Source organism: Rattus rattus, chromosome 4, assembly GCF_011064425.1.
Source record: "Rattus rattus isolate New Zealand chromosome 4, Rrattus_CSIRO_v1, whole genome shotgun sequence".
Taxonomy (NCBI): domain Eukaryota; kingdom Metazoa; phylum Chordata; class Mammalia; order Rodentia; family Muridae; genus Rattus; species Rattus rattus.
Window position 1 is genome coordinate 20,717,082 of NC_046157.1, and position 23,058 is coordinate 20,740,139.

Sequence of the window (23,058 nt, forward strand, 5' to 3'; positions counted from 1 at the left end):
GAGAAACGGAAATCACGAACGAGTGTGCTAATATAGGTGAGTATGGGAGCATCCAGTACTCAGGAAGTCAAGGCAGAAAAAAATCCCAACAGGTTCCAGGGTAGCCTGAGCTCGGAGTAAAACCCTGCCTCAAAATTCAAAACATAAGAAATTAATAAATAATATACTAACATTATTAGCAGAATGAACGCAGTGATGGATGGCTTTTTTTTTTTTTTATGTTATCTCCAGGACTAGAATGAACAGATGATAAAGGGCTTATCTACCATGTATATAACCCTGGCTTCAATTTCCAGTAATAATCGTAAATTGGGCTTGGTAGTTTGTAGCAAGTTTGAGGCTAGCCTGAGCTACATGAGACCCAGTCTCATACCACCTTCTATACGGTGTGGTTTTTTTTTGTTTGTTTGTTTGTTTGTTTTGTTTTTTGTTAACTCTTTCAGTAGTTGTCTCTCAGGGCAGGGGTCAGGAGAGATCAAGGAATGAAAGTGGCATGGAGAAAGGCCTCCTTGAGTCGATCTGAAAACACCTACTTTCTGTTTGTCATGAAATAAGCAACTGGAAGTGGGTCCTTACTGATCTGGGGAGATGCATCTGGACAGGTTCAGGTCCTCATGCTTTCTATTCTGGCCAGAGAATTCCCATAAGACTTTGAGCCCATCTGAGGCTTTGGCTCATTATGGTTGAGTCCTTTGAGCCTTTTCAGATGTTTGCCTCCCTTTTCTCTTTATTCTGACTTAGAAGTACATCAGCTGAGCATTGGCAGACAAACCTCAGCACTAGGGAGACTCAGGTAAGAGGACTGCTGGGGAGTTCACGGCCAGCCTGGGCTCTATAGTGAGTTCAAGGCCAGCCTGGGCTCTATAGTGAGTTCAAGGCCAGCCTGGGCTCTATAGTGAGTTCAAGGCCAGCCTGGGCTCTATAGTGAGTTCAAGGCCAGCCTGGGCTCTATAGTGAGTTCAAGGCCAGCCTGGGCTCTAGAGTGAGTTCAAGGCCAGCTTGGGCTCTATAGTGAGTTCAAGGCCAGCTTGGGCTCTATAGTGAGTTCAAGGCCAACCTGGCCTACAGTGTGAGACAGACAAACAGAAAGTGCATTGAACTCTTTTTTTTTTTTTTTTTTTTTTGAGCTGGGGACCAACCCAGGGCCTTGTGTTTGCTAGGCAAGCGCTCTAACCACTGAGCTAAATCCCCAACCCGCATTGAACTCTTTAAGAGGCATAGATAGGGGCTGGAGAGATGGCTCAGCCAGTTAAGAGCACTGGCTGCTCTTTCAGAGGTCCTGAGTTCAATCCCAGCAACCACATGGTGGCTCACAACCATCTGTGATGGGATCAGATGCCCTCTTCTGGTGTGTCTGAGGACAGCGACAGTGTACTCACATACATGAAATAAATAAACAAACTTTAAAAAAAAAAAAAAAAAAGAGGCATAGATAGGTTTAGTAGTTGATGCAGCTTTTAGTGTCTTCAGGGTTTTAGGTACTCACATTAAAAAACAACAGGGCAAGCCTGGCAGTGGTGGTGCACGCCTTTAATCCTAGCACTCAGGAGGCAAAGGCAAGCAGATTGCTGAGTTTGAGGCCAGCCTGGTCTACAGAGGATACAGACAGGGCTACACAGGGACTCCTGTCTTGAAAAACCAAAGGGAAAAACAAAAACAAACGATGAAAAAAGCACGACAAAAATCAACAAACTGAATAATGAATCTAAACAACCAACCAAAAAATTTCCTTCCCCAAACTCTAAACCTGAAAACCCATGGTATTCCTTCTTGTCGTGGTGGGTGGTGCGTGTGCGATTGGTCATCTCTGCTCTTAAAGCAGCCGTTTTCATTTCTTCACAGGGTCCAGGAGCAGCAGCTCCCACCAAAGACCAGGTATGATCGCCTCACTCTCTCTTACTTAAGAAAGCCTTTTGCTGAGCTCTTTCCTCAGTACAGAAGAGAGCACTCAGAAGGAGACTGTCTCCCCTTCAGGGGCTCAGGTGTGTGACTGCAAACACTGTGGAGACTCGGGCACATGGCTCGGAAGGGGGAACTGCTTCCAGAGGCACTGTGGCAGCCGAAGACGTGTTCTCTCAGGTCCCCACTGTCCTTTCCCTTGTGGGCAGAGACTCTGTTCTCTATCTGTTTGCGGATGGTCTCGCTTCGAGGACCTGGAACTCAGATCTGCCTGCTTTTGCCCTGAGCACTGAGCACTGAGACTAAAGGTGCACATCAGCCCTCCAGCCCTGTGACTTATGACACTTATGGCAGCCAAAATGGGCAGAAAGACTGACCAAGAGCTGAGAGAGTCAACCTGCCTAGTTCCTAGGGGTGGCCAATTGAGACCAATTGCTTTGTTGTGGCTTCTTTTTGGGTAAGAGGTCACCAGAAGTCTTTTTTTTTGGCGGCTCAGATTAGAAACAGGGACTAACTTCAGTCACAGTTCAGCTTCCTCTTTATTCTTTGAAATGTTCTCCATTTGTCTGTACTTTGTTGTCTGTAATCTGTCTGTTGCGTATATCTGATGTCTGTCTGTCCTTGTTGTCTGTCCCTAACAGCATTTATAAATAAACAACAGTTTATTTAACAGCACAGAAAAAAGACAGTACAGTAAAGGAATTGAATTCTTGTTTTTAGGAGTTTTAGAAGGAAGAAGTTACTTTACTGACCCCGTGACCCACAAACAGATGTTCTCAGTATATATCCACATGTTGCTTCTCACACTTATTGTTATTCTGTTTTTTATTTTGTTATCGTTGTTTTGTTTTGTATTTATCTTTTTTTTGTAATTTATTTTATTTGTTAATTGATTTTGTTTAAGGTTTCTTTCAACCTGTTGGCTGCCTTCAGCAAATGATTACCAAAACACACACAGGCACACACATTGTTCTGGGTTAGGGACTTGGAACAATTTTAGATTAAGACTAAAGCTATGCATTTGGGGACTGGAGAAATGACTTAGAGGTTCCAGAGGCCCTGAGTTCATTCCCAGCAACCACATGGTGGCTCACGACCATCTGTAATGGGATCCGATGCCCTCTCCTGGTGTGTCTGAAAACAGCTACAGTGTACTCACATACACAAAGCCATGCATTTAGTTTATGTTTTAAAAGCTGACTGCAAAGCATATAAGGTTGGTTACATTGCTTTCTTAAATGAGAGGTTAAAAGGCTCACACACAGAGACACACACACACACACGGGCACACATACACAGACACACACACAGACACACACAGAGACAGACAGACAGACACACAGAGACAGACACACCACACACACCACACACACACACACGCACACAGACAGAGATATACACACACACAGAGCAACATCGAACCACCCAAAAGCAAAACACACACACACGCAAAGAGAGACACACACACAGAGACAGACAGACAGACACACACAGACAGACACACCACACACCACACCACACCACACACACACACACACACACACACACACACACAGGAAACAGATTGAGTATCTAAGTATGTTATTAACCTGGTTGCAAGGTCTGGCAAAAGTTCAGTTTCCAAAGGATTTTTTTTTCCTTTTTTCCTTCCTTCCTTCCTTCCTTCCTTCCTTCCTTCCTTCCTTCCTTCCTTCCTTCCTTCCTTCGACAGAGGGTTTCTCTGTGTAGCCCTGGCTGCTGTGGAACTCACTCTGTAGACCAGTCTGACCTGGAACTCAAGAGATTCCCCTGCCTCAGCCTCCTGAGAGCTGGGATTAAAGGTGTGTGCCACCACCACTACCCTGTAAGAGGGATTTGCAGGCAAAGATATTGTCACACTGCAGGTTGGGTTATCCAGAAATTGGATTTTGAGGTGGAACAAGTTTATATGAAAGAAAAAAAAAGAGAACTCTATCAGACTGTATGAAAATCTATGCTGGGTGGGTATGGTGGTAGTCCCAAAGTTTAGGGAAGATTCTAATTCAAGGACTACACGGGGGACCTTGTATTATCACCATCATCAACTTCCCTGCCCCGGGATTGAAGCCTCTGGAAGTCTGAAATGTGTGTTACAGGTGCCCCATATAGGCCATAAGTGGCATTGCTCAGCCTTGGATGGGGTCGTCCTGAGAACCATGACTTCACCTCAAGTACCAAATAGCTATAGAGACTGTGAGCTAACTAGATTTTCCATGTATAAACAAATTAAGAAGGATGTGAACAAGACATCTTGTATCCTTAAAAATGCAGTAAGTGATTTTTTTTTTTTTTTTTTTGGTTCTTTTTTTGAGCTGGGGACCAACAGGGCCTTGCTTCCCTAGGCAAGCGCTCTACCACTGAGCTAAATCCTCAACCCAGTGATTTTTTTTTTTTTTAAAGACAGGATCTCACCATGTAGTTCTTCTGACTGTTCTGGAACTGGCTCTGTAGACCAAACTGACCTTGAATTCACAGAGATCTGCCTGCCTCTGCCTCCCTAGTGCTGGGGTTAAGGAAGGGCGTGCATAGCATAATAATTCTTTTAGCTACTGGGCTGTAACTCTCTGTTGATTTGGACTGTGAGATCCAGAGTAAGTGCCACCAGCCAGAGAGGATGCCGGTCTTCTACCCCCTGGCTGGTTCTGTGTTGCCCATCTCCTCTCAATAAGAAACAGCTTTGACTAATGACCCATAGAAGCTGGATGCGTATCTCAGCTCTTGTAACAGCTACTCTAGGGCTCTGACTCTGAGTTATCATCTACTCTGCCCTCTAGTAGCAATGATCTTCATTTTGCTAACCAGTGCACATAGGATCCTTGCTTGTTTGTGTTTTCCTGTCTTAGTTTCTTCCTTTCTCTCCTTAACTTCAACCCCTGGTGTTTTCTAGAATCAAGTCTTAAAATATTTACACTCAAAAAGTCTTTTCTCAAGAGCTGCTTCTAAGCAAACTTAAACTAAGACACTAAGAAAAGCAACGAAGTTATGACTACAGATTCCTTTTATTCGAACTCTCAATTAAGTCATTTTACTGTGTGTGTGCGTGCGTGTGTGTGTGTGTGTGTGTTTACAAACATTCAAGACATTCTTGCTTTCTTATTTTAGGACTGCTAACTAAATGTCCCACACAAGGCAGAGCCCTTTTCCAATGATTTTTGCCTCAAAGACCCTTAGATATCTTTGACCTGATTCCATGTAGCGGGGAAAAGCAGTGTCAGTAAGGAGGAATGGAAGTTCATCTCTCTTTCCAAGTAAGAAATGCAGCATGGAAAGGAACAACGTCCTTTTCACAGGAACCAGTGTTCATTTCTTGTTTTGTCTTTCTCCTTCTCAGCGACGATTCTCTTGAACACCACCATAGATGGCAAATTCCATTAAACACAACATCTTCGAAATTTTGAAAAGCAATGAGAGTCAGTTGTATGAAGTCCTCCAGAAAAAGTTTGGATGTATCTGTACCCTGAGATATCCAACTCCAGCAGGAAGCAGCTCTCCTGCTCAGAAGGTCTTCAGAAGGATGCTGACCCCTGGATAGAGCTATCTGTCTGGAAGGATGACCTCACCGGACATGTTGTTGATGCTGTGGTGAACGCAGCCAATGAAGACCTTTTGCATGGAGGTGGCCTGGCTGGAAGCTTGGTGAAAATTGGTGGCTCTGAAATCCAAGAAGAGAGCAAAAATGGATTGCCACCTATGGTAAAAATTCCAGTCGGTGGATATGCTGTCACCAAAGCGGGAAGCTTCCTTGCCATTTGATTATCCATGCAGTTGGACCTCGTGGACAGTTATGGACAGCCAGACAGCTATTGAATTACTGTCACTCGCCATTGCCAACATTCTAGACTATGTCACCAAATGGAATACATGCATTAAGACAGTAGCAATTCCAGCCCTGAGCTCTGGAATTTTCCAGTTCCTCTGCATTTGTGTACACGATAATTCTAGAAACTATCTGTCTTTATTTCCAAGACAAGCAAACAGTCAGTAATTTGCGAGATTCATCTGGTGAGCAATGAGGGGCCCCACTGTTGAGTCCTTTAAATCCGCCTCAGAAAAATCCTCGGGAAGGAGCCGAGCTCCTGGGAGAGTCTAGAAACAACCCTTCTTCCAGTGTAACTCTTCACATTGGCCAGGGCCTGACTCTCCAGATTGTCCAAGGCTGCATTGAACTGCAAACAGTAAGTTTTTGTTTTTTATTCCTGGCACTGACATAGGGAGTCCTGGAACTAATGGTTAATTACTAAGTTGTTTAAAGTGGAAGACTGTAAGCTGCATCTTTGGGTGGTTAGAGAGTGAATGTCAGTCAGGCTAGGGTCATCTGGATTAGAGACCAGCTTCATTATTCCTAACTTAATGGCTTTTTTTTTTTTTTTTTTTTTTTTTTGGTTCTTTTTTTTTTCGGAGCTGGGGACCCGGACCCAGGGCCTTGCGCTTGCTAGGCAAGCTCTCTACCACTGAGCTAAATCCCCAACCCCAATGGCTTTCTTTCCTTCAGTCTTCAGTCCTTCCTTTAAAACACACAACAACAACTTAAACGTCCGAGAGGTGGTCACAGTAGTGTGTGGCACGTGGTAATATGGGGAATTGTAATGACTAGGCTCTGAGTCTCAGGAACCAGAAGCAATTGGAATACTCTTGGGTCCCAAAGAACTGAAGCTGGCTCTGATGTCTTTTTGTTTTTGAAACAGGCTTTGTTTTCTACCATGTCATCCTCCTGCCTCAGCCTCAAACACTAGATTCTTATTTTTACTTTTTTGAGGCAAAAGTCTCTACAGAGCTTTGGCTGTTCTGGAATTTGGTATGTAGATCAGGCTGGTCTTAAACTCACAGAGATCTAGCTGCCTCTGCCTCCAAGCTGGGATTGCCTCAGCTGAGCACATGAATGAATGAATGAATGAATGAATGAATGAATGAATGAATTTAGTGTGTGTATGCATGTGCGCTTGTGTATATGTGTGTGTGTGAGAGTGTGTATGTGTATCTTATATGTGTGTGTTGATAGGTGTATATTTGTGGGTCTATGCATGCTTGGAGATGGGGTTGGGGTTTGCACATATGTGCACATGTGTGAAGGAGCCAGAGGTCAACCTTGGTTGTCTCCTAAAGTACTGTCTACCCTTCTTTTTTTTTGAGACAGTTTCTCATTGGTTTGAAACTTATCAGGCAGGCTGTGCCTAACTGGTCAGCTAGTCCCAGGGCATTTGTCGGTCTTCTTTGGCATAACTGGGATCATGAGTACTTGTCACCACATCTGGCTTTTTTTCACATGGTTTCTGGCAAGAACTTGACTGACTCAGTTACTTATCTCTCTAGTTTTATCCTACTTTCAGTATTTTTTTTTAAAAAAAAACTTTATTTGACAATATTTCATTGGGGGAAACAAATCATTTGGCATTGCCAAAGCAATCTATCAATAATAGTGAACAAAAATAGCATTTAGGGATATGGCTGGGCATGGTGGCCCGCCCGCCCTTGTAATCACAGTAGTTTAAGGTGGAAGCCCAAGGTTCAGGGATACAAGGTCATTCTCAGCCCCTTGAGTTTGAAGAGGCCAGCTCTAGCTAAACAAAACCCTGCTTCAAACATCTGAAAACAGGGCTGGAGAGATGGCTCAGCGGGTAGAGCGCTGACTGCTCTTCCCAAGGTCCTGAGTTCAATTCCCAGCAACCACATGGTGGCTCACAACCCTCTGTCATGGGATCCGATGCCCTCTTCTGGTTTGTCTGAAGACAGCTACAGTGTACATTAAATAAATAAATCTTTTTTTTTAAAAAAAAATCTGAAAGCAAAATGAAACCCAAGACTATGTACATTTGTGATTAGGGTAGCATATTCACAGAGGTAGCCAAAGTAATGGTGACAGGACAAAGAAGGGAGCCTTACTGACGACCCTCTAAAAGCACCCACGGGCCGGCAGGCTTGGTGGCAGAATGCTTGCTTAGCATGGGTTTGGTTTCCCCCGCCCTGGAGAAAGCAGGCTGAGCTCAGGTTGTGGGAGTTGTGAACTAGCAGGAGGAAGGCTTTCAGGGAGGCTTGAGTGACTTGATCAAAGAGACAGAGAGGAAATGATGAAGTCGTCTAGACACACTGACGTTTAAAGTCATCATTGTATTTATTTACTTATTTATTTTCTGGATCATTGATGTGCCCTGCAGCTACAATCAAATTAAGATTAACCATCAGTGAGAGTAGTACTTACTGCCTGTGAGACAGTGAAGGCCGAGGAGATTCCATGAAATGAAATATCCGAGGAGTCGTTAGTGTGGCGTCTAACATTTAGGCAGAAGTGTTATTGAATAACATCCTTTTACCAGATTTTATTATCTTTGGTTACTGTCAGCAGCATGAGGAACCTTCCAGTGGCCCCCCCCTCCCAAATGACAAATCCAGATTGCTCTTTCAGGGTAAAACCATTAATATCCATGATAAACGGAGTGCTTTGGCAAATGCCTAGAACCCCACACCCCAGAGACAAAGGCAGAAGACTTGATCTAAGTTTGAGGCCAGCCTGGTTTACAAATCAAGTTACTAGCCAGCCAAGACGACATAGTGATACCCTGTCACAAAACAAAGAAAATCCACAGAAGTACCTAAGTCTCCTTTGATGGATGATAAGAATTTTGGTACTTGCTTCGTTAGGGTTTCCATTGCTATGAACAGACACCATGACCAAGGCAACTCTTAGAAAGCCAAACACTTAATTGGGGCTGGCTTTCAGTTTCAGAGGTTCAGTCCACTGTCATCATGGCAGGAAGCATGGCAGCATCCAGGCAGACATGAGACTGGAGGAGCCTAAAGTTTTACATCTTGATCCAAAGGCAGCCAAGAGAAGACTGTCTTCCAGGCAGCAAAGAGGAGGGTCTCAAAGCTCAACCCCACAGTAACACACTTCCTTCAACAGGAAGTGTTAGCCACACCTCCTGGCAGACCACTCCCTATCTATGGGACAAGCGCATTCAAACCATCACAGTACTGAAGCTGCATGAACACAGCTCCCTTTAGCACTGCTCTCAGAGTTACAAGATAAAGTAGTAAGAAATGTAGCTGGTGTCTGTGTGGATTCTGTTTCTGTAGATCAGCGGTTCTCAGTCTTGCTGAAGCTGTGACCCTTTAATACAGTTCCTCATGTTATGGTGACCCCCAACCATGAAATTATTTTTCTTGCTACTTTATAACTGTAATTTTGTTACTGTTATGAATCATAATGTAAACATCTGCTTTCAGAGGGTCTTAAGCGACCCCTGTGAAAGGGTCGTTCCACACCTCGGAAGGGGTCATGACCCACAGGTTGAGAATGGCTGCTGAAGATGAACTGGTTAAATGGTTACCTGTAGAATAGTTGGATAAGTGTATCTGGTGACCCATAACGAAAGAAAGCCCATTTCACTAAAGTCCCTTTGTCCTTGTTTATACCTTCTTTAACTGTGTGCATGAGAACATTAAAGCAGGAGATGGTAGAAAGTTTCTAAGATACTTTATTCTTTGTTACCAAACAACCTACAGGGAAACAGCAGGAGGTGATAGGAGATAAGGCAGAAAATGAAACTTGTAGGGATGTGTCTTGAAAATAACCATGGGCTAGGGGTTTGGCTCAGTGGTAGAATGTTTGCTGAACATGTGCAAGGCCCTGGGTTCTGTCCTTAGCACTGGGGACACAACATAAAAGCTGGATGGGGAGGCTATGTGTGCTGGTAATTTTAGCTCTGAAGACATCGGTATGGCTCTAGGTTAATCTGGGGGTTCAGTGCCTCTCTAGTACTTGCCTAGCAGCCTGAAGCCTTGGATTTAGTCCTCAGAACCCATAAACCTGCAATCCCAACACAGGGCAGGTAGAAGCAAGAGCAGTAGGAATTTAAGGTCATCTTCAGCTATTTGGGATGTCTGAGGTCACTCAGGCTACAGGAGACACCATCTTGATATCAAAACAAACACGTTGTGGTGGTGCATGAGTTTGAATCCAGTACCGAGGAAATGGAGAAGGATGGGTCTCTGTCACCTTGAGGCCTGCGGGGTTTACATAGTGAGTTCCAGACCAGCCGCGGTTACACGGTGAGACTTTGTCCCCAAAACAAAACAAAGGAAAGAACCAACCAACAAAAGAGGCTCCAGAGAGAGGGCTCAGCTGTTAAGAGTGTGACTGTTCTTGAGAAAAGACTTTTGCATGTAAATAACTTTAAGAATTCTGTCTCTACCCCGCCAATTGGGCAGCTCCCAACTCTTTTTAACTCCAGCTTCGGGGAATCTGACACCCTCAGGCACTACACTTTTGTGTACAAACCCGCACAGAGACATGCATGCGTATTGAAAATAAAATCTTCTTTTAAATTTATTTTAGAAGTTTATGGGTATGAGTGTCTCGTCTGCATGTGTGTTTGGCACCAAAGTCATGCCTGGTGACTGCAGAATTGGAAGAGGGCTTCAGATCCCCTGGAAGTAGAAGCTACTGATGGTTCTGAGCTTCCGTGTGGGTTCTGGGAAGTGAACCCAGGTCTTCTGCAAGAGCAACAAGTGCCCTTAATCATGGAACCAACTCTCTGTCCTGAAAATATAGTCTTTAAAACAAAAGAAATGAGAAGGGATGATCCAAAGCTTGAAATATATTAAGTATAATTCAACAGAAGACAAGAGTAATGACAATATCATTTATCTAAGTACATAATTTCAAAATGGGGCAAGCAGCCTCATAGCCATAAAATGAATTCTTTCAGAAATAATGTCTCCATTTCAAAAACAAGTTTTGGATTTGGAATATTCAAAAAGTATTTCTCTAAACTTTGAGGGATGTACAAGCTAGTTATGTTGGGAGGAGGGAGTTAACAATTAATCCTGTGTTTTCTTCCCTTTTCAGACAGATGTAATTGTTAATTCTGGACACGTGCAGGATTTTAAATCGGGACAAGTGGCACAATCGATTCTTAAAAGAGCAGGGTTTGAAATGGAAATGGAACTTGACAAGATTAAACAGTCCTCAGATTATCAAGTGGTACAGGTCACAAAAGGATTTAAATTATCCTGTCAGTATGTGTTCCACGTGGCATGGCATTACAGTATCAGCAAGGACCAGGTAAGGTCAAATTAACCCTGTTTGTATACTTACATGATCTAAGCATTTTGGTAAGTTTCCATTGCTTGATTATGTTTATCAAGTGTTGTTAGATGGTCTTAGTTAGGGTCTCCATTGCTGTGAAGAGACAACTCTTATAGTGCCAACTCTTATAAAGGACAACATTTAATTGGGGCTGGCTTGGAGGTTCAGAGCTTCAGTCCATTATCATCAAGGCGAGAGCTTCGCAGCTTCCAGGCAGATGTGGGGCTGGAGGAGTGGAAAGTTCTGTATTTTGTTCCAAAGGCAGACAGAAGAGTGTCTTGCAGGCAACTAAGAGGAGGAGCTCATTTCCCATCCCCATAGTGACCCACTTCCCCCAACAAGGCACACCTCCTCATTGTGTTACTCCCTGGGCCAAACATGTTCAAACCACCACAGACGGGTTTCCTTTTTTGAAACATGCCTATGACTGGCTGAAAGGCTGAGCAAGTACGGTTGCCCCAAGTTCTCATACGTTTGATTTGAAACGCAGAGCACCCTGCACGTGGGCACTGAAACCCAGAACCCTTCAGTCTGTACAGTGACCTACTCTGGCCTTCTGTAGTGAGGCAGGGGATTCACCTTCTCCATATTTCTTTCACAGATTAAAAGTCCAGCAGAGGTTGGATTCAAAGCTACAACACTTTCTTCCGACTCCCATAAAACATGAAAATTAGTGAATAGAGGGGGTCCTCACAGATGTAGAGAAATGCTTAATCCCAACATGTCCGCCCCCCTCTCCATATATAATATATATTGTTATGCCAGGAAGCATTCATGAACCACAAAAGACCACCAAGGAGCCGCCTCTCATTTTAGCATTGGAGTCTCTTTATTACAAGCAGGATAGGAAGGGAAGGCAGAGCAGCCCCGAAGCCTCAGCAGGACGTTTTTATAGGAAAATTGGAGCAAGTGAGGGGGTGAGGGAGGAGTGTCCAGGCTGGCAAGCGTCTAATTGGAGGACTGTAAGCCGACAGGTGGGTGCTCTGAAGCAAGACCGCACGCGATCACAAACAGTCTGAAAGTACATCTGAAACGAGCAGACTAATCTTTGATTACCTGTTGCTAGGAAGTAGTCAGGGAATAACCCTGGCCAAGGACAAGCCATGGGGTCCTTCCTGGTACTTGGGGGAAGCTTGAGTTCATCTGTAGGTCAAGTTCTCTGGCCTTTTTTCCTTTTTTTTTGTTTTCTTTTAAGAGGGAGACTGGTCCCAAGATGGAGTAGGTTTGGCTTCTCGATGGCGTCTCTCTCTACATAGTCCTGGCTATCTGGAACTCACTATGTAGACTAAGCTAGCCTTGAACTCACAGAGACTTCTGTCTGTGCTTCATGAGTGTTGGGATTAAAGGTATATGCCACCACATTTGGCTATTTTTTTTGTTTGTTTTGGAGATGAGGTCTCAATGTACAGCCCAGGCTAGCCTGAAACTCTGTAGTCCAGGCTAACCTAAAACTAATGGCAGTCCTCCTGCATGGGCCTCTTTTTTTGGCTTGTATATCTTTTTTTTTTTTTTTTTTTTTAAACCTATGTCTTGTCCTCTCTTAGAGACTTCTGTAATCCTAGATTGGATCTAAAATCATTCTCTATGCTTCATCTTTCCAAGGTTCTTCCTGTTTATATAGCAATTCAATATAATATTGAAAAGTTGATGGAAAATTAACTTGGCATGTGGCCTACTCTTTTTTCCTATTTATTTATTTATTTATTTATTTATTTATTTATTTATTTATTTTTTTGTGGTTCTTTTTTTCCGGAGCTGGGGACCGAACCCAGGGCCTTGCGCTTCCTAGGCAAGCGCTCTACCACTGAGCTAAATCCCCAACCCCTATTGGTTATTTTAATTATGTACATTTTGAATGTTATCACCTTTTTGGTTTCCCCTCCGCAAACCCCCAATCCCATCCCCCCTCCCACTGCTTCTATGAGGGTGCTCTCCCACCCACTTACCCACTCCCGACTCACCCCCCTAGCATTACCCCATACTGAGGCACCAAGCTTCCACAGGACCAAGGGCCTTGGTGCCCAACAAGGCCGTCCTCTGCTGTTTATGCAGCTGGAGCCGTGGCTCCCTCCATGTGTACTCTTTGGATGGTGGTTCAGTCCCTGGGAGTTTTTGGTTGGTTGGTATTGTTGTTCTTATGGGGTTGCAAACCCCTTCAACTCATTCAGTTCTTCCCCTAACTCCTCCATTGGGCTCCCTGTGCTCAGTCCGATGGTTGGCTGCAGGTATCCCCGTCTGTATTGGTCATGCTCTGGCAGAGTCTTTCAGGAGACAGCTATATCAGACTCCTGTCAGCAAGCACTTCTTGGCATCAGCAATAGGCCTCCTTTAAAAAAAAATTCCTGTTGTTTATGTCGGCTGGCCGTACCCCACAATAAGCATCAGCGGTGGTATGTATTTTGGGGGCCAGCCGTGGTTTTGTGTCCTCTGCTTCGTCCCTCTCAGGGTATTCAGACTACGCACTCTGGGCTGGATGAATTAGTCTGCAATGGGTGGGGTTCTGCAGGATTTCGGTCCAGCTGGGAATGGGTGTGTGTGTGAGGGGCCGGGGCACTCTGAAGGTCTTAGCGTTATAGCCCTTTCAGGCAAAGACCTTCTCTGCCCATCTTCAGTGAAACAGTTCTCTCAGGCAATCTTGGCTTGTGTACATACATACCTTTATTTGGAGTGGACCTGTAAGCATACAGGTTATTCAGAGTGAGCCAGGGACATATTTGGACTTTGGAGCCTGGGAAAGGATTTTTTTTTTTTTATGGAAATGAAAATCACTGGCTGGAGTTTAAAGTTCTATGAATGCCTTCTTTGCATGGAGAGGCATTCCAGAAACCGCAGGTGGCTGGCTGAGTTCTCATCTGAAAAAGAGGAAGTTGAACTTGTAGATCTACCAAGGACTGCTCAAGTAGACGGTGTAGAATTTGGGCTTTTAGACAAGGTCAGGGAAGGGAAGCCCTGCTGGGAAAGGGAGTCCCCAGTTTTGTCCCCCTCTCAGAAGAGCTGTCTTGCCAAGGCAGACTCCGACAGCCAGGTTTCCTACACTTGGGAGGCACAGGCAGACTTTGAGGCTACCTACTCTATATAGTGAGTTTTAGACTAGCCAGAGCTGTGTAGTGAGGCCTGATCTTAAACAATGAAAAAGAAAAGTTGATGGAGGTCAGAGTCTGCCCAAACTATTGGCACTTCTCCAGGAGAAGATGCACGGTAGACCATGATAGTATTAAAGGAATACTGCTTTCTTCTCATCTTTCCCTAAACTGTAAGGAACTCTGTTGACCTGGGAGCGGCAGGTGAGGGGCACACTGGTGCTTGACTCCCTGGGCTGGGGAGATGATCAAGGCGATACCCGGGAGAGATCACAGTGCTCAGACGCCATGGGTAGCATTCAGTTCTCTCAGTCACTCAGTTTTACGTTTCCCACTATTTAGCTTATAACTCTAGTGGGGTTTTGTGGAGTGGGGCCTTACCAGTCCTCTGATGGCTCATGGACACAATCCCATGTCATATGCAGGCTGGCACTGTATAGCTTGGGCTAGTCTGAACACCTCTGTAGTCCAGGCTATCCTAAAACTAAACAACCAGGCTGGCGTGGTAAATTCTGAGCACGACTGAAGGGTAAGTGAAGTCTTATTTTTGTCTCAAAGGTTGATCTCAAACTTGTATTTATCTTACAGATATTGAAAAATGCAATGAAGTCCTGTCTAGAAAAATGCCTTAAACGAGATATAAATTCCATTTCCTTTCCTGCTCTCGGGACAGGAGCAATTAATTTAGAGAAGAGTATAGCAGCTAAGATAATGTTTGAGGAAATTGTTGCATTTGCTAAAGAGCACAAGGAGAAAACGTTAACTGTGAAGATTGTGATCTTTCCAGTGGATGTGGAGACATACAAGGTGAGTTAGTGTTTTGGGAAAGTCCTACAGTTTGTTCATTTATTACCAGTGGCTAATTAGTATGTCTCGTCTAGGGTTGGGGATTTAGCTCAGTGGTAGAGCACATGCCTAGCAAGCACAAGGCCCTGGGTTCAATCCTCAGCTCTGGGGAAAGAAAAAAAAAAAAAAGACAAAATAAAATTAGTATCTCTCGTCTAACACGCTAGGTAAGGATCCCACAATGTGGTAGGATTCTAGCTTGGTAACATTTAATTTCTGCAAATTACCCACTCTTGGCCTTCTCCCATTTTTGGGAGAACCCATTTTTGATATGGGCTAATTCTTTCTCCCCTGCCTGCTGCTCTTCCTCCTCTTCGACCTCTTCCTTCTCCTCCTCCAAGATATTTCTTGATAGTTTTTGTCCTGGACAGAGTTGGGTATCTATAAAAGGCAATAAAGGGCCATTTAGCAAACATGTCTACCGTATTGACTTAGCCAGGCGTTTTGTCTCAGAGAAAGAAACAGCTTTCTAGAACCCATGGTCTCATGAGGATCAGGTGTTCGTCGCTGGTGGTCAGAACTGGAAAGACACTGCCAGATCTTGCCCTTGGCTCCCCGAAGACCTCTAGGTTCCTCGCTGACCGTCTGCTTATTGTCTACTCCTTTCATAACTGTTATTGCTAATCTTTGTTTATCAGTGGATAACGTTAGCTCATTTCCAAATTCTTGGATGTGGTTGTCCACTCTGCTGTAACTGTTCTGCTTTGCTTACCTTAGGTTTTTTGTGCTGAAATGACGAAAAGGTCCAGTGAGCTGAATCTCAACAGTGATGGAGGTGAGGAAGAAATTAAGAGTTTTACAGGCGTAGTGGGATGTGAGTGGAGGCAGGAGAATCGGGAGTTCCAGGTCATACTCACCTCAAAGCAAGTTCGAGGCCATCCTGACCTACGTGAGACTCTTTTTTTAAAGAAGAGGTGGGGTGCCTGTCTATGTATTCTCATCACCAATTCTGACTCGGGAACTCTGGCCTAGTCAAGCAGGTGCCTTGAAAAACTGTTTAGTTGATCTCACGACTGAGGTAGGTTTGGGATTGCTGGATAGATGGGTTAAATCGGTCTTGGATGCTGTGTGTCTGTCTCACTCTTTGGGCTGGAATGTTTAATGGCTCTGCGTGACTGGACGTACAGAAGAGTGACTCTGTTGAGAGTCTTGGGATGGTGTTTCTTAGGAGCCTATATTTATTTGTCTGTGGCGTGATGATAGTAACAGTAGGTGATTGTGAGATGGCTAATCAGGTAAAAGCACCTGCTGCCAACCCTAATGACCAGAGTCCAGCTCCCGGAACCCATACAGGAAAAGGGAAAAAACCGATTTTCACAGATTGTCATGTGACCTCCAAATGTATACCACAGTACCTGTGTGCTTTCACACACACACGCACACACACTATAAATTATAGACACTATTTTGATTATTTCCAATTATCAAAAGATGTTTTATAAATTAAAATTACAAATAAGGAGGAGATGGACAAACTCCTCAGGTAGACTAGGTGAGAGAAGGGACTCTTCAGACTGGGACAGATCAAGAATAGCTTCACTCAAGAATGTTTTGAGGCTGAGCCATCTCCAGCCCCTACTCTCTTGTCTTGGGATCACTGCTGGGAAGCAGGGTTGTGTAAACATTAGTGCAGATGCCCACTAGCTTGGTGGACATGGTTAGTCCTACTGCTCTGTGTTTTCTTAATGACTCTGGGAATCTTAAGTGACTTCATTTGTAAGATGAACTAAATAGATCCTATCTCACAGGATTGTGAGGCATAAATAAAATATGTAAAGCTCTTGGAACAATGTCTGGAATAGTTTTCAACTTGCTTTTTCTCCTCTCAAAATATGTTTCTGTGACTTAGTTGTGTGAAGGTAATTTCTTTTCATCAGTGCAATAACATTCCGTTACTGAAGGGTATGAGGGTATTTCCACTGGGTACTTAGTTCCAATGTGAACCTTTAAGATGACTCAGTGGGTAAAGGTACTCCTTACCAAGCCTAAGCACCTGACTCTAAATTGTTCTCTGGACACACACACACACACACACACACACACACACACACACACATACTGTGAACCTTGCAAAACTTCCAAATTCTTGCCTGGTTGGTGAGTGATGGTCGATTTCTCTGATTACAGTCAAGATAAGTATATTTTTCACATAGATGCAAGCTAGTAGGTTTGCTTTTCAGTGAAACATTTTTGCCTAACTGGCTACTGGTTTGCTGCTTTTTTAAATTTAATATTTTAATTAATTCTTTGAGAATTTCATACAATGCACCCCAATTCTCTCCCTAGCTCTTTCCAGGTCTATCCCTCTATTTTATGCATTTATTTATTTTGAGACAGGGTCTTGTATTGCCAAGGTTAGCCTCAAAATCTCTATGTAGCCAAGGCTAGCCTTCAATTCCTGATTCTCTTGGTTCTGCCTCTCAAATATGGGGATTACAAGCACATATTAGGACTCTCAACTTCAGGTTATTTTTTTGTTTTGTTTTTGTTTTTTAAAGTAAATTTTATTCCTTGAATTCTGGAGCTTTAGGTATTTGATTTTAAATCTGGTAGGTACAAGAGGTGAAGGCATATGTCACTTTAGCAGGTGAGTATAGGTAAACTCACTTGTGACTTGGCAAATCACACACAGCAGAGGGTCGGTGTGATAAAGCATTGTCCTCTAAGGTAACTGGTGTTTTTATTAAGAAGGCCATAAGCTAAGCATGCAGATTCTCTTTATACCTGGTGTGGCATTACAGATAGATGGGTTAGCTGCTGTGGCTGGCAATGGCGGTAGGTACCCTGGGGCAAATACCTGCTGTGATGTCCTGTGCTACTTAAATATTCATCGGTCTCCCATATCTGTTTTTGATAGGCCGTTTAGCCCTGCCGTGGACCAGAGGGAAGCAAAGAAGCAGCAGCCTAGAAGATGGATCTCCTGCCATCAATCTCATGGGTGTAGAAGTGGGAGAGATGTGTGAGGCCAAGGAATGGATTGAAAGGTTGCTGACCTCCAAGGACCATCACATCATTGAGAATAATCATATTCTCTACCTTGGGATAAAAGAGCACGGCATGTTGTCTGAGCTCCAGACAAGTTCAAATGTCTCCATTTCAGAGACTGTCAGTCCTAGAACGGCAACTTTAGAGATTAAAGGTTCCCAGGCCGACCTCGTTGAAGCAGTTATGAAGATTGAATGTATGCTCTGTGAAGTTCAGGAAGAAGTGGCAGGAAAAAAGGAACGAAGCCTTCGGAGCTTGTCAGGTGAGTAACTGCATATTAAGTTAAAAGCTCTTGCTAGGCATTGCGTAAATAAATACATAAAACTTAAATGAGGAAAAAGAGTTTATTAAATTTCAAGTAAATGTCCTTCTAACTAAGGGATGAGGGAAGTGTTAGTGTTGGTATTAGTACTGGTTAGTGTGGGTACTGACAGTAACTTTGTTAAGTAAGGGCAAAGCAGTAATGTTCCAAAGTGCTTTCTGCAGATAGAGAAGATGGGACAGGGACAGAAAGGAGCAAAACAGTGAACCTCCATCTCCCAAAGCCACGTGGAATCCCAACAGAGATAGTCAGGAGGATCAGGAGTTCAAGGCTACCCTCAGCTACGAAGTGAATTGGAGTCTAACCTGCCCTACATAAAATCCTGTATTCAAACAAAACAGTCAGCTCTCCCAAGTGGTCCTTCTGGTCATGAGTATATTTGTGTATTTGCGGCTAACAGACTGAGCGAATAAATAAACCACTCTGGTTCAGGGTTAGGTCATTCGGTTTTCATGATCGAGGGTATAAATGTTTTTATTTATTCTCTAAGACTTTCATACACGTATACAGTATATGAAACTTTGATCATATTCACCCCATTCTTCTGTTCCAGTTCCTCGTAGACCTCCCTGCTGGGATGACTCACAAATATTGTATTTACTGGTTATGAAAAAGTGTGTCCCTGTGCTCACAACCGTTAATTGTTAGGCCAGGCTGCACCAGGCTAGCAGGATATGTAAATGTTTGTCACATCCTCACCTGCCCAAAAAGAGAGGCAAGCTGCTGTGGGGAAGGTCACTTAGCTCCCAGTGCCAACTGGTTGAGTTTGCATAAGAAAGAGCTGGGGGCTGGGCCTGGGCCTTGGGCAGAAAGACCTACAAGAAAGAGACACTCTTGAGAGTCTAATGGAGAGACTCAGTGGCAGGTAATTTGGGTAAGTTTAGATGGGCTAGCTAAGGAGCAGTCCCAGCAAACAGGCCAACGGCTTTAAACTGTATAGATGTCTATGTGTCTTTGTTATTATTATTGTATTACTTTTATCCTTCCCAGTGTCTTTATTATTATTAAGCCTCAAGCAGGACCTGTAAAAGCCTCACAATATCCCCTCCACATTTCCCTTCCAACTTCATCTTTTTTAAAAAAAAGTCCACTGAGTCCAAATGGAGCCTTCCATATGCACGTGAATCTAATGCTATCCAGTGGACCATGAACAACCTACTGGGCTACATCCCTGAGAAAAATGGACTCTTTCTCCTAGTGGCCATCAGATATCATAGGTCTGAGGGGCAGTTCCTGAGGCTCTACCCTTCACATGCTCAGATTTTGACTGGCTTCATTTTATGCATATCTGGTACAGGCAGCCAGAGCTGCTGTGAGTTCCTGTTTCCAGCACCTCTGTTGTATCCAGACTTCTCTCTCTCTCTCTCTCTCTCTCTCTCTCTCTCTCTCTCTCTCTCTCTCTCTCTCTGTCTTTTAAAAAAGAGGTCTCAAGTAGCCCAAACTGGCCTTGACCTCGTTCCATACCTAAGGATGGCCTTGAGCTTCTGGTTCTTCTGCCTGTGTGGCTCTTGAGTGCTGAGTTTACAGGTCTCTGCCACTGTTACGTTATCTGTGCTGATGAAAGGAGCCAATTCGAGCCAAATTAAAGTATATAAAGGCAGGTTTATTGGGTACAGCTCTCAGACTGGCTCATTGAGTTGCTGTGCAGGTGAGGAGACAGAGAAGTGGGAGGCCAGAGAGAGGAGAGGGAGGGAGGGAGAGCGGCAGAGCGGCAGAGGAGAGAACCAAAATGTCTGGGTTATACATGGAAGAGCCTCCTGGGGAGGGGAAGCCCAGCCACAGGCTTCAGGGTAGAGGGCAGGATATGCCAGTCATGCCCTGTAGCAGTTAGGGACTGAGGGATGCTGGGAGAGCCTAGAGACTGGTTCTGCTTTGTATGTTAAGTAGACACCTCCACAGCTTGTTTTGAGCCTGAATCCCAACGGTGCCTAACCTTTTTTTTGTTGTTGTTGTTTTGCTTTTGAGATAAGGTCTAACACTATAACCCTGGCCATCCTGAAACTGACAATGTATCCTGGGTGAGCTTTGAACTTAGGACAGTCCTCCTGTCTCAGCCTCCCTGAGGTTACAGATGTGAGTCACCATAGTTAGCTGAGGTCACATCACTTTGATGGGCCATGTTTTATCTTTCTACTGTCAGTTGTTCATTAATAAATCAGTCAATAATAAACAGGTAAGTTGGAGTTACTTGTTGTCCAGGGATTACACAGAAAGCCTAAAGACCAAGTTAGAGCCGTGCATGAAAGACAACAAAAACGCAACAGGCCCAATTCTGCGAGTGGAGCATTAACATTTAACTGTGTTTTGCCTGATTACTTAGAGTTTTATTACACTGATGTATTTCTGGCAATATTATGGTCTCTATAATTGCTGTTTTGAACTCTGGTCACCAGCAAAAGTAATAACTGGTATTGTGAGATGTAACCAAGTACCTCTTAGTCAATATTACTACACTCATCAGAGGAACTTTGGGGGTTTAGATCTATGGAAATCCTTTGCGAGTCCTAGAGCTGGCTAAGATATCGTCTCATTTAAAATGCCACTTTGATGGTCAGCAAGAAGGCTCAGCAGGTAAAAGCACTTGCCATCTGACCTGAGTTCAATCCCTGGAATTGAGTGGTAGAAAAGAACCAACTCCCACAAGCTGTCTTGGCTTCTGTCTGTACCCATGGGTCCAGGCACATACCCACATGCACACAAATAAATAAATGTGATTAAAAAAATGTGTCACTTTGAATGGTGGCAGATCCTTATAATCCCAGCAGTCAAGAGGTGAGGCAGAAAGGCAAGCTTAAGCTATCTAATGGGATAGAGATCCTGGCCAAAAGAAAAAGCAAAGTAAAACACAGTAACCAAACAAGAAAAGCAAAATCCTGTGTCATCCTGGAAGACAGATTATACCATTGACCTACTATGGACTGCACTGTGCTAGATACTGCTGATAAACAGGGTGGGCATTGTTCTTGCAGTCTGAGGACACTGATAAGGTAATGGGTGAGCTGTGACAGAGGGAGGCAGCTGTGCTCTGGGAATACAGAGGACATCTCGTGCCCACCTGGGAGCCCAGGACGAGACTTCTTGAAGGAGGTCTGGGGAATAGAAAGCTGAATAAGTGGCAGCTAACCAGAGGAAGAAATGAGTGCAGGGCTAATGAGCTGCAGTGGCACATGATTTGACTGCCCTCAGGTACAGGCAGAGAGTCAGGAGTTCAAGGTCATCCTCTGCTGCGTGGTAGATTTCAGGTCAGGCCGGGCTACACGAGGCCCCCTCTTAGGAAACAGAGGCTGGAGAAGTGGCAGTTAAGACACCTGTTGATTTTACAGAGGCCCTGGGTTTTGTTCCCAGTGTCCACGTGGCATCTCACAACGGCCGGAGCGTCTGATCCCTCTTCTTACCTCTGCTGCTACCACACACACACATTCGTAGTGCAGAGTTGTGGGGGTCTCATGTTCTTTGGTAGAAGACTAGGCATGTTTCTTCACAGTGGCATTTCAGAGGTTCAAACCAATGTCCTCTTTTAGGTCGAAGTTTGTGTTATTAAGAGAGGAAAATTTTGAAATTCCGTTATTCTATGGGATGTCAACTATATATTAGAAAATTTAAGCAAAAATTGACCTGAGGCGGTGTTAAGGGTCCATGATTCGCTGAAGAATGATACCCAAAAATAGTATGTAAATGCAAAGAGTGTTTTATTCTGCTGAAGTCCAGCATGATGGGGTCTCCCATTGCCAAGACAGAGAGACAACCAAGTGAGCTCGCAGGCCTGAGTTAAAGCACATTAGGGGATTCCAGGATAAGTGGCCTTTATCTTACTCCATCTCCAGGGACATTCCATGAGTGGAGGTGGGGGGAGTGGGTGTGAGTGTGGGTGGGCTAGAAACTTGGTGAGGAAATAGCTGAGGAAGTCTGGAAACTGCTGTTGACCCTTTGTCCTTGCCTCAGGCCAGGTGGCAGGGCAGCTTCTGAGGACAGGAGTTGCTTGGACTTGCCCAGTTCTTGGAAACAGATTTAGCCCTCTCTCTTGAACTGCCGATTTGAAGCCTGTCACAGAGTCAGCGGAACCTCCGTTCCAGCTGTTGTATCTTTTCTGATGATTACTTCTGACAGTAGAAGCTTGTGGATCTTTGTGTCTCCCATGACCCACCCGTGTAGAGCCTGGTCTGCAGCAGGAGTTTGGTTAGTGTTTGATGAATTCAGGAGACCTGAAAGCTAATCTCCTGCTTTATAAATGTGTGATGTATAGTCTCTTCCGTTGAGGTCTGGGGCTCTGGATTGCTTCTGCTTTTGTCTCTCTTGTTTTCTTAGATTGACAACTGAGTCCTCTATGGGGTTACTTTAAACATGTCACCCGCATTGCACGGTTAAATCAAAGTCCATTTGACTAGGCGCCGGACTGTGCTTAGGCCGTTTTACTATGCTTGTTCTCCAGTCAAACTGAAGTTACATGGATAAAGCGAGCTTACTTACACACACCCCTACCTCCACCACCACCACCTGTGTGTTTGTCTACCTGTGTGTTCAGTCAAGTAGAGAGGTTCCTTGGATAAAAACATTAAATTTCAAGATTGAAGGAGAATGGAAAGAAGGGGGAAAGAAGCAAAGGGAGGAAAACAAGGAAAGGAGGGAGGAAGCAGAGGACACCATAGATTCTTCAGCTCTGGATTCTGCTCCTGCTCAAACCACGAGTGACATATGTCATGACTCCTTGTTGAAATCACAAGGGAAAGCCAGGTTTCTAATCTTACCTACTTTGTTGGGTTAGGTAAGTTGCTTAACTTTCCTGAATTTCTTCATCCTTGATTATAAAGCTCTGTTGATCATTT

The 23,058-nt window shown here is 44.2% G+C and overlaps 1 protein-coding gene across 1 annotated transcript in view; it reads left to right on the plus strand.

Moving 5' to 3' along the window:
- Nucleotides 1–23,058, plus strand: part of Parp9 (poly(ADP-ribose) polymerase family member 9) — a 35,317-nt gene that overhangs the window by 3,461 nt on the left and 8,798 nt on the right. Inside the window, 14 exon segments of the mRNA XM_032899364.1 lie at nucleotides 742–793; nucleotides 1,843–1,875; nucleotides 5,249–5,286; nucleotides 5,289–5,444; nucleotides 5,447–5,641; nucleotides 5,644–5,688; nucleotides 5,691–5,845; nucleotides 5,847–5,905; nucleotides 5,907–6,010; nucleotides 6,013–6,092; nucleotides 10,763–10,978; nucleotides 14,671–14,889; nucleotides 15,646–15,703; nucleotides 17,786–18,175. Of these exon segments, the coding sequence (XP_032755255.1) occupies nucleotides 742–793; nucleotides 1,843–1,875; nucleotides 5,249–5,286; nucleotides 5,289–5,444; nucleotides 5,447–5,641; nucleotides 5,644–5,688; nucleotides 5,691–5,845; nucleotides 5,847–5,905; nucleotides 5,907–6,010; nucleotides 6,013–6,092; nucleotides 10,763–10,978; nucleotides 14,671–14,889; nucleotides 15,646–15,703; nucleotides 17,786–18,175 (1,800 nt within the window).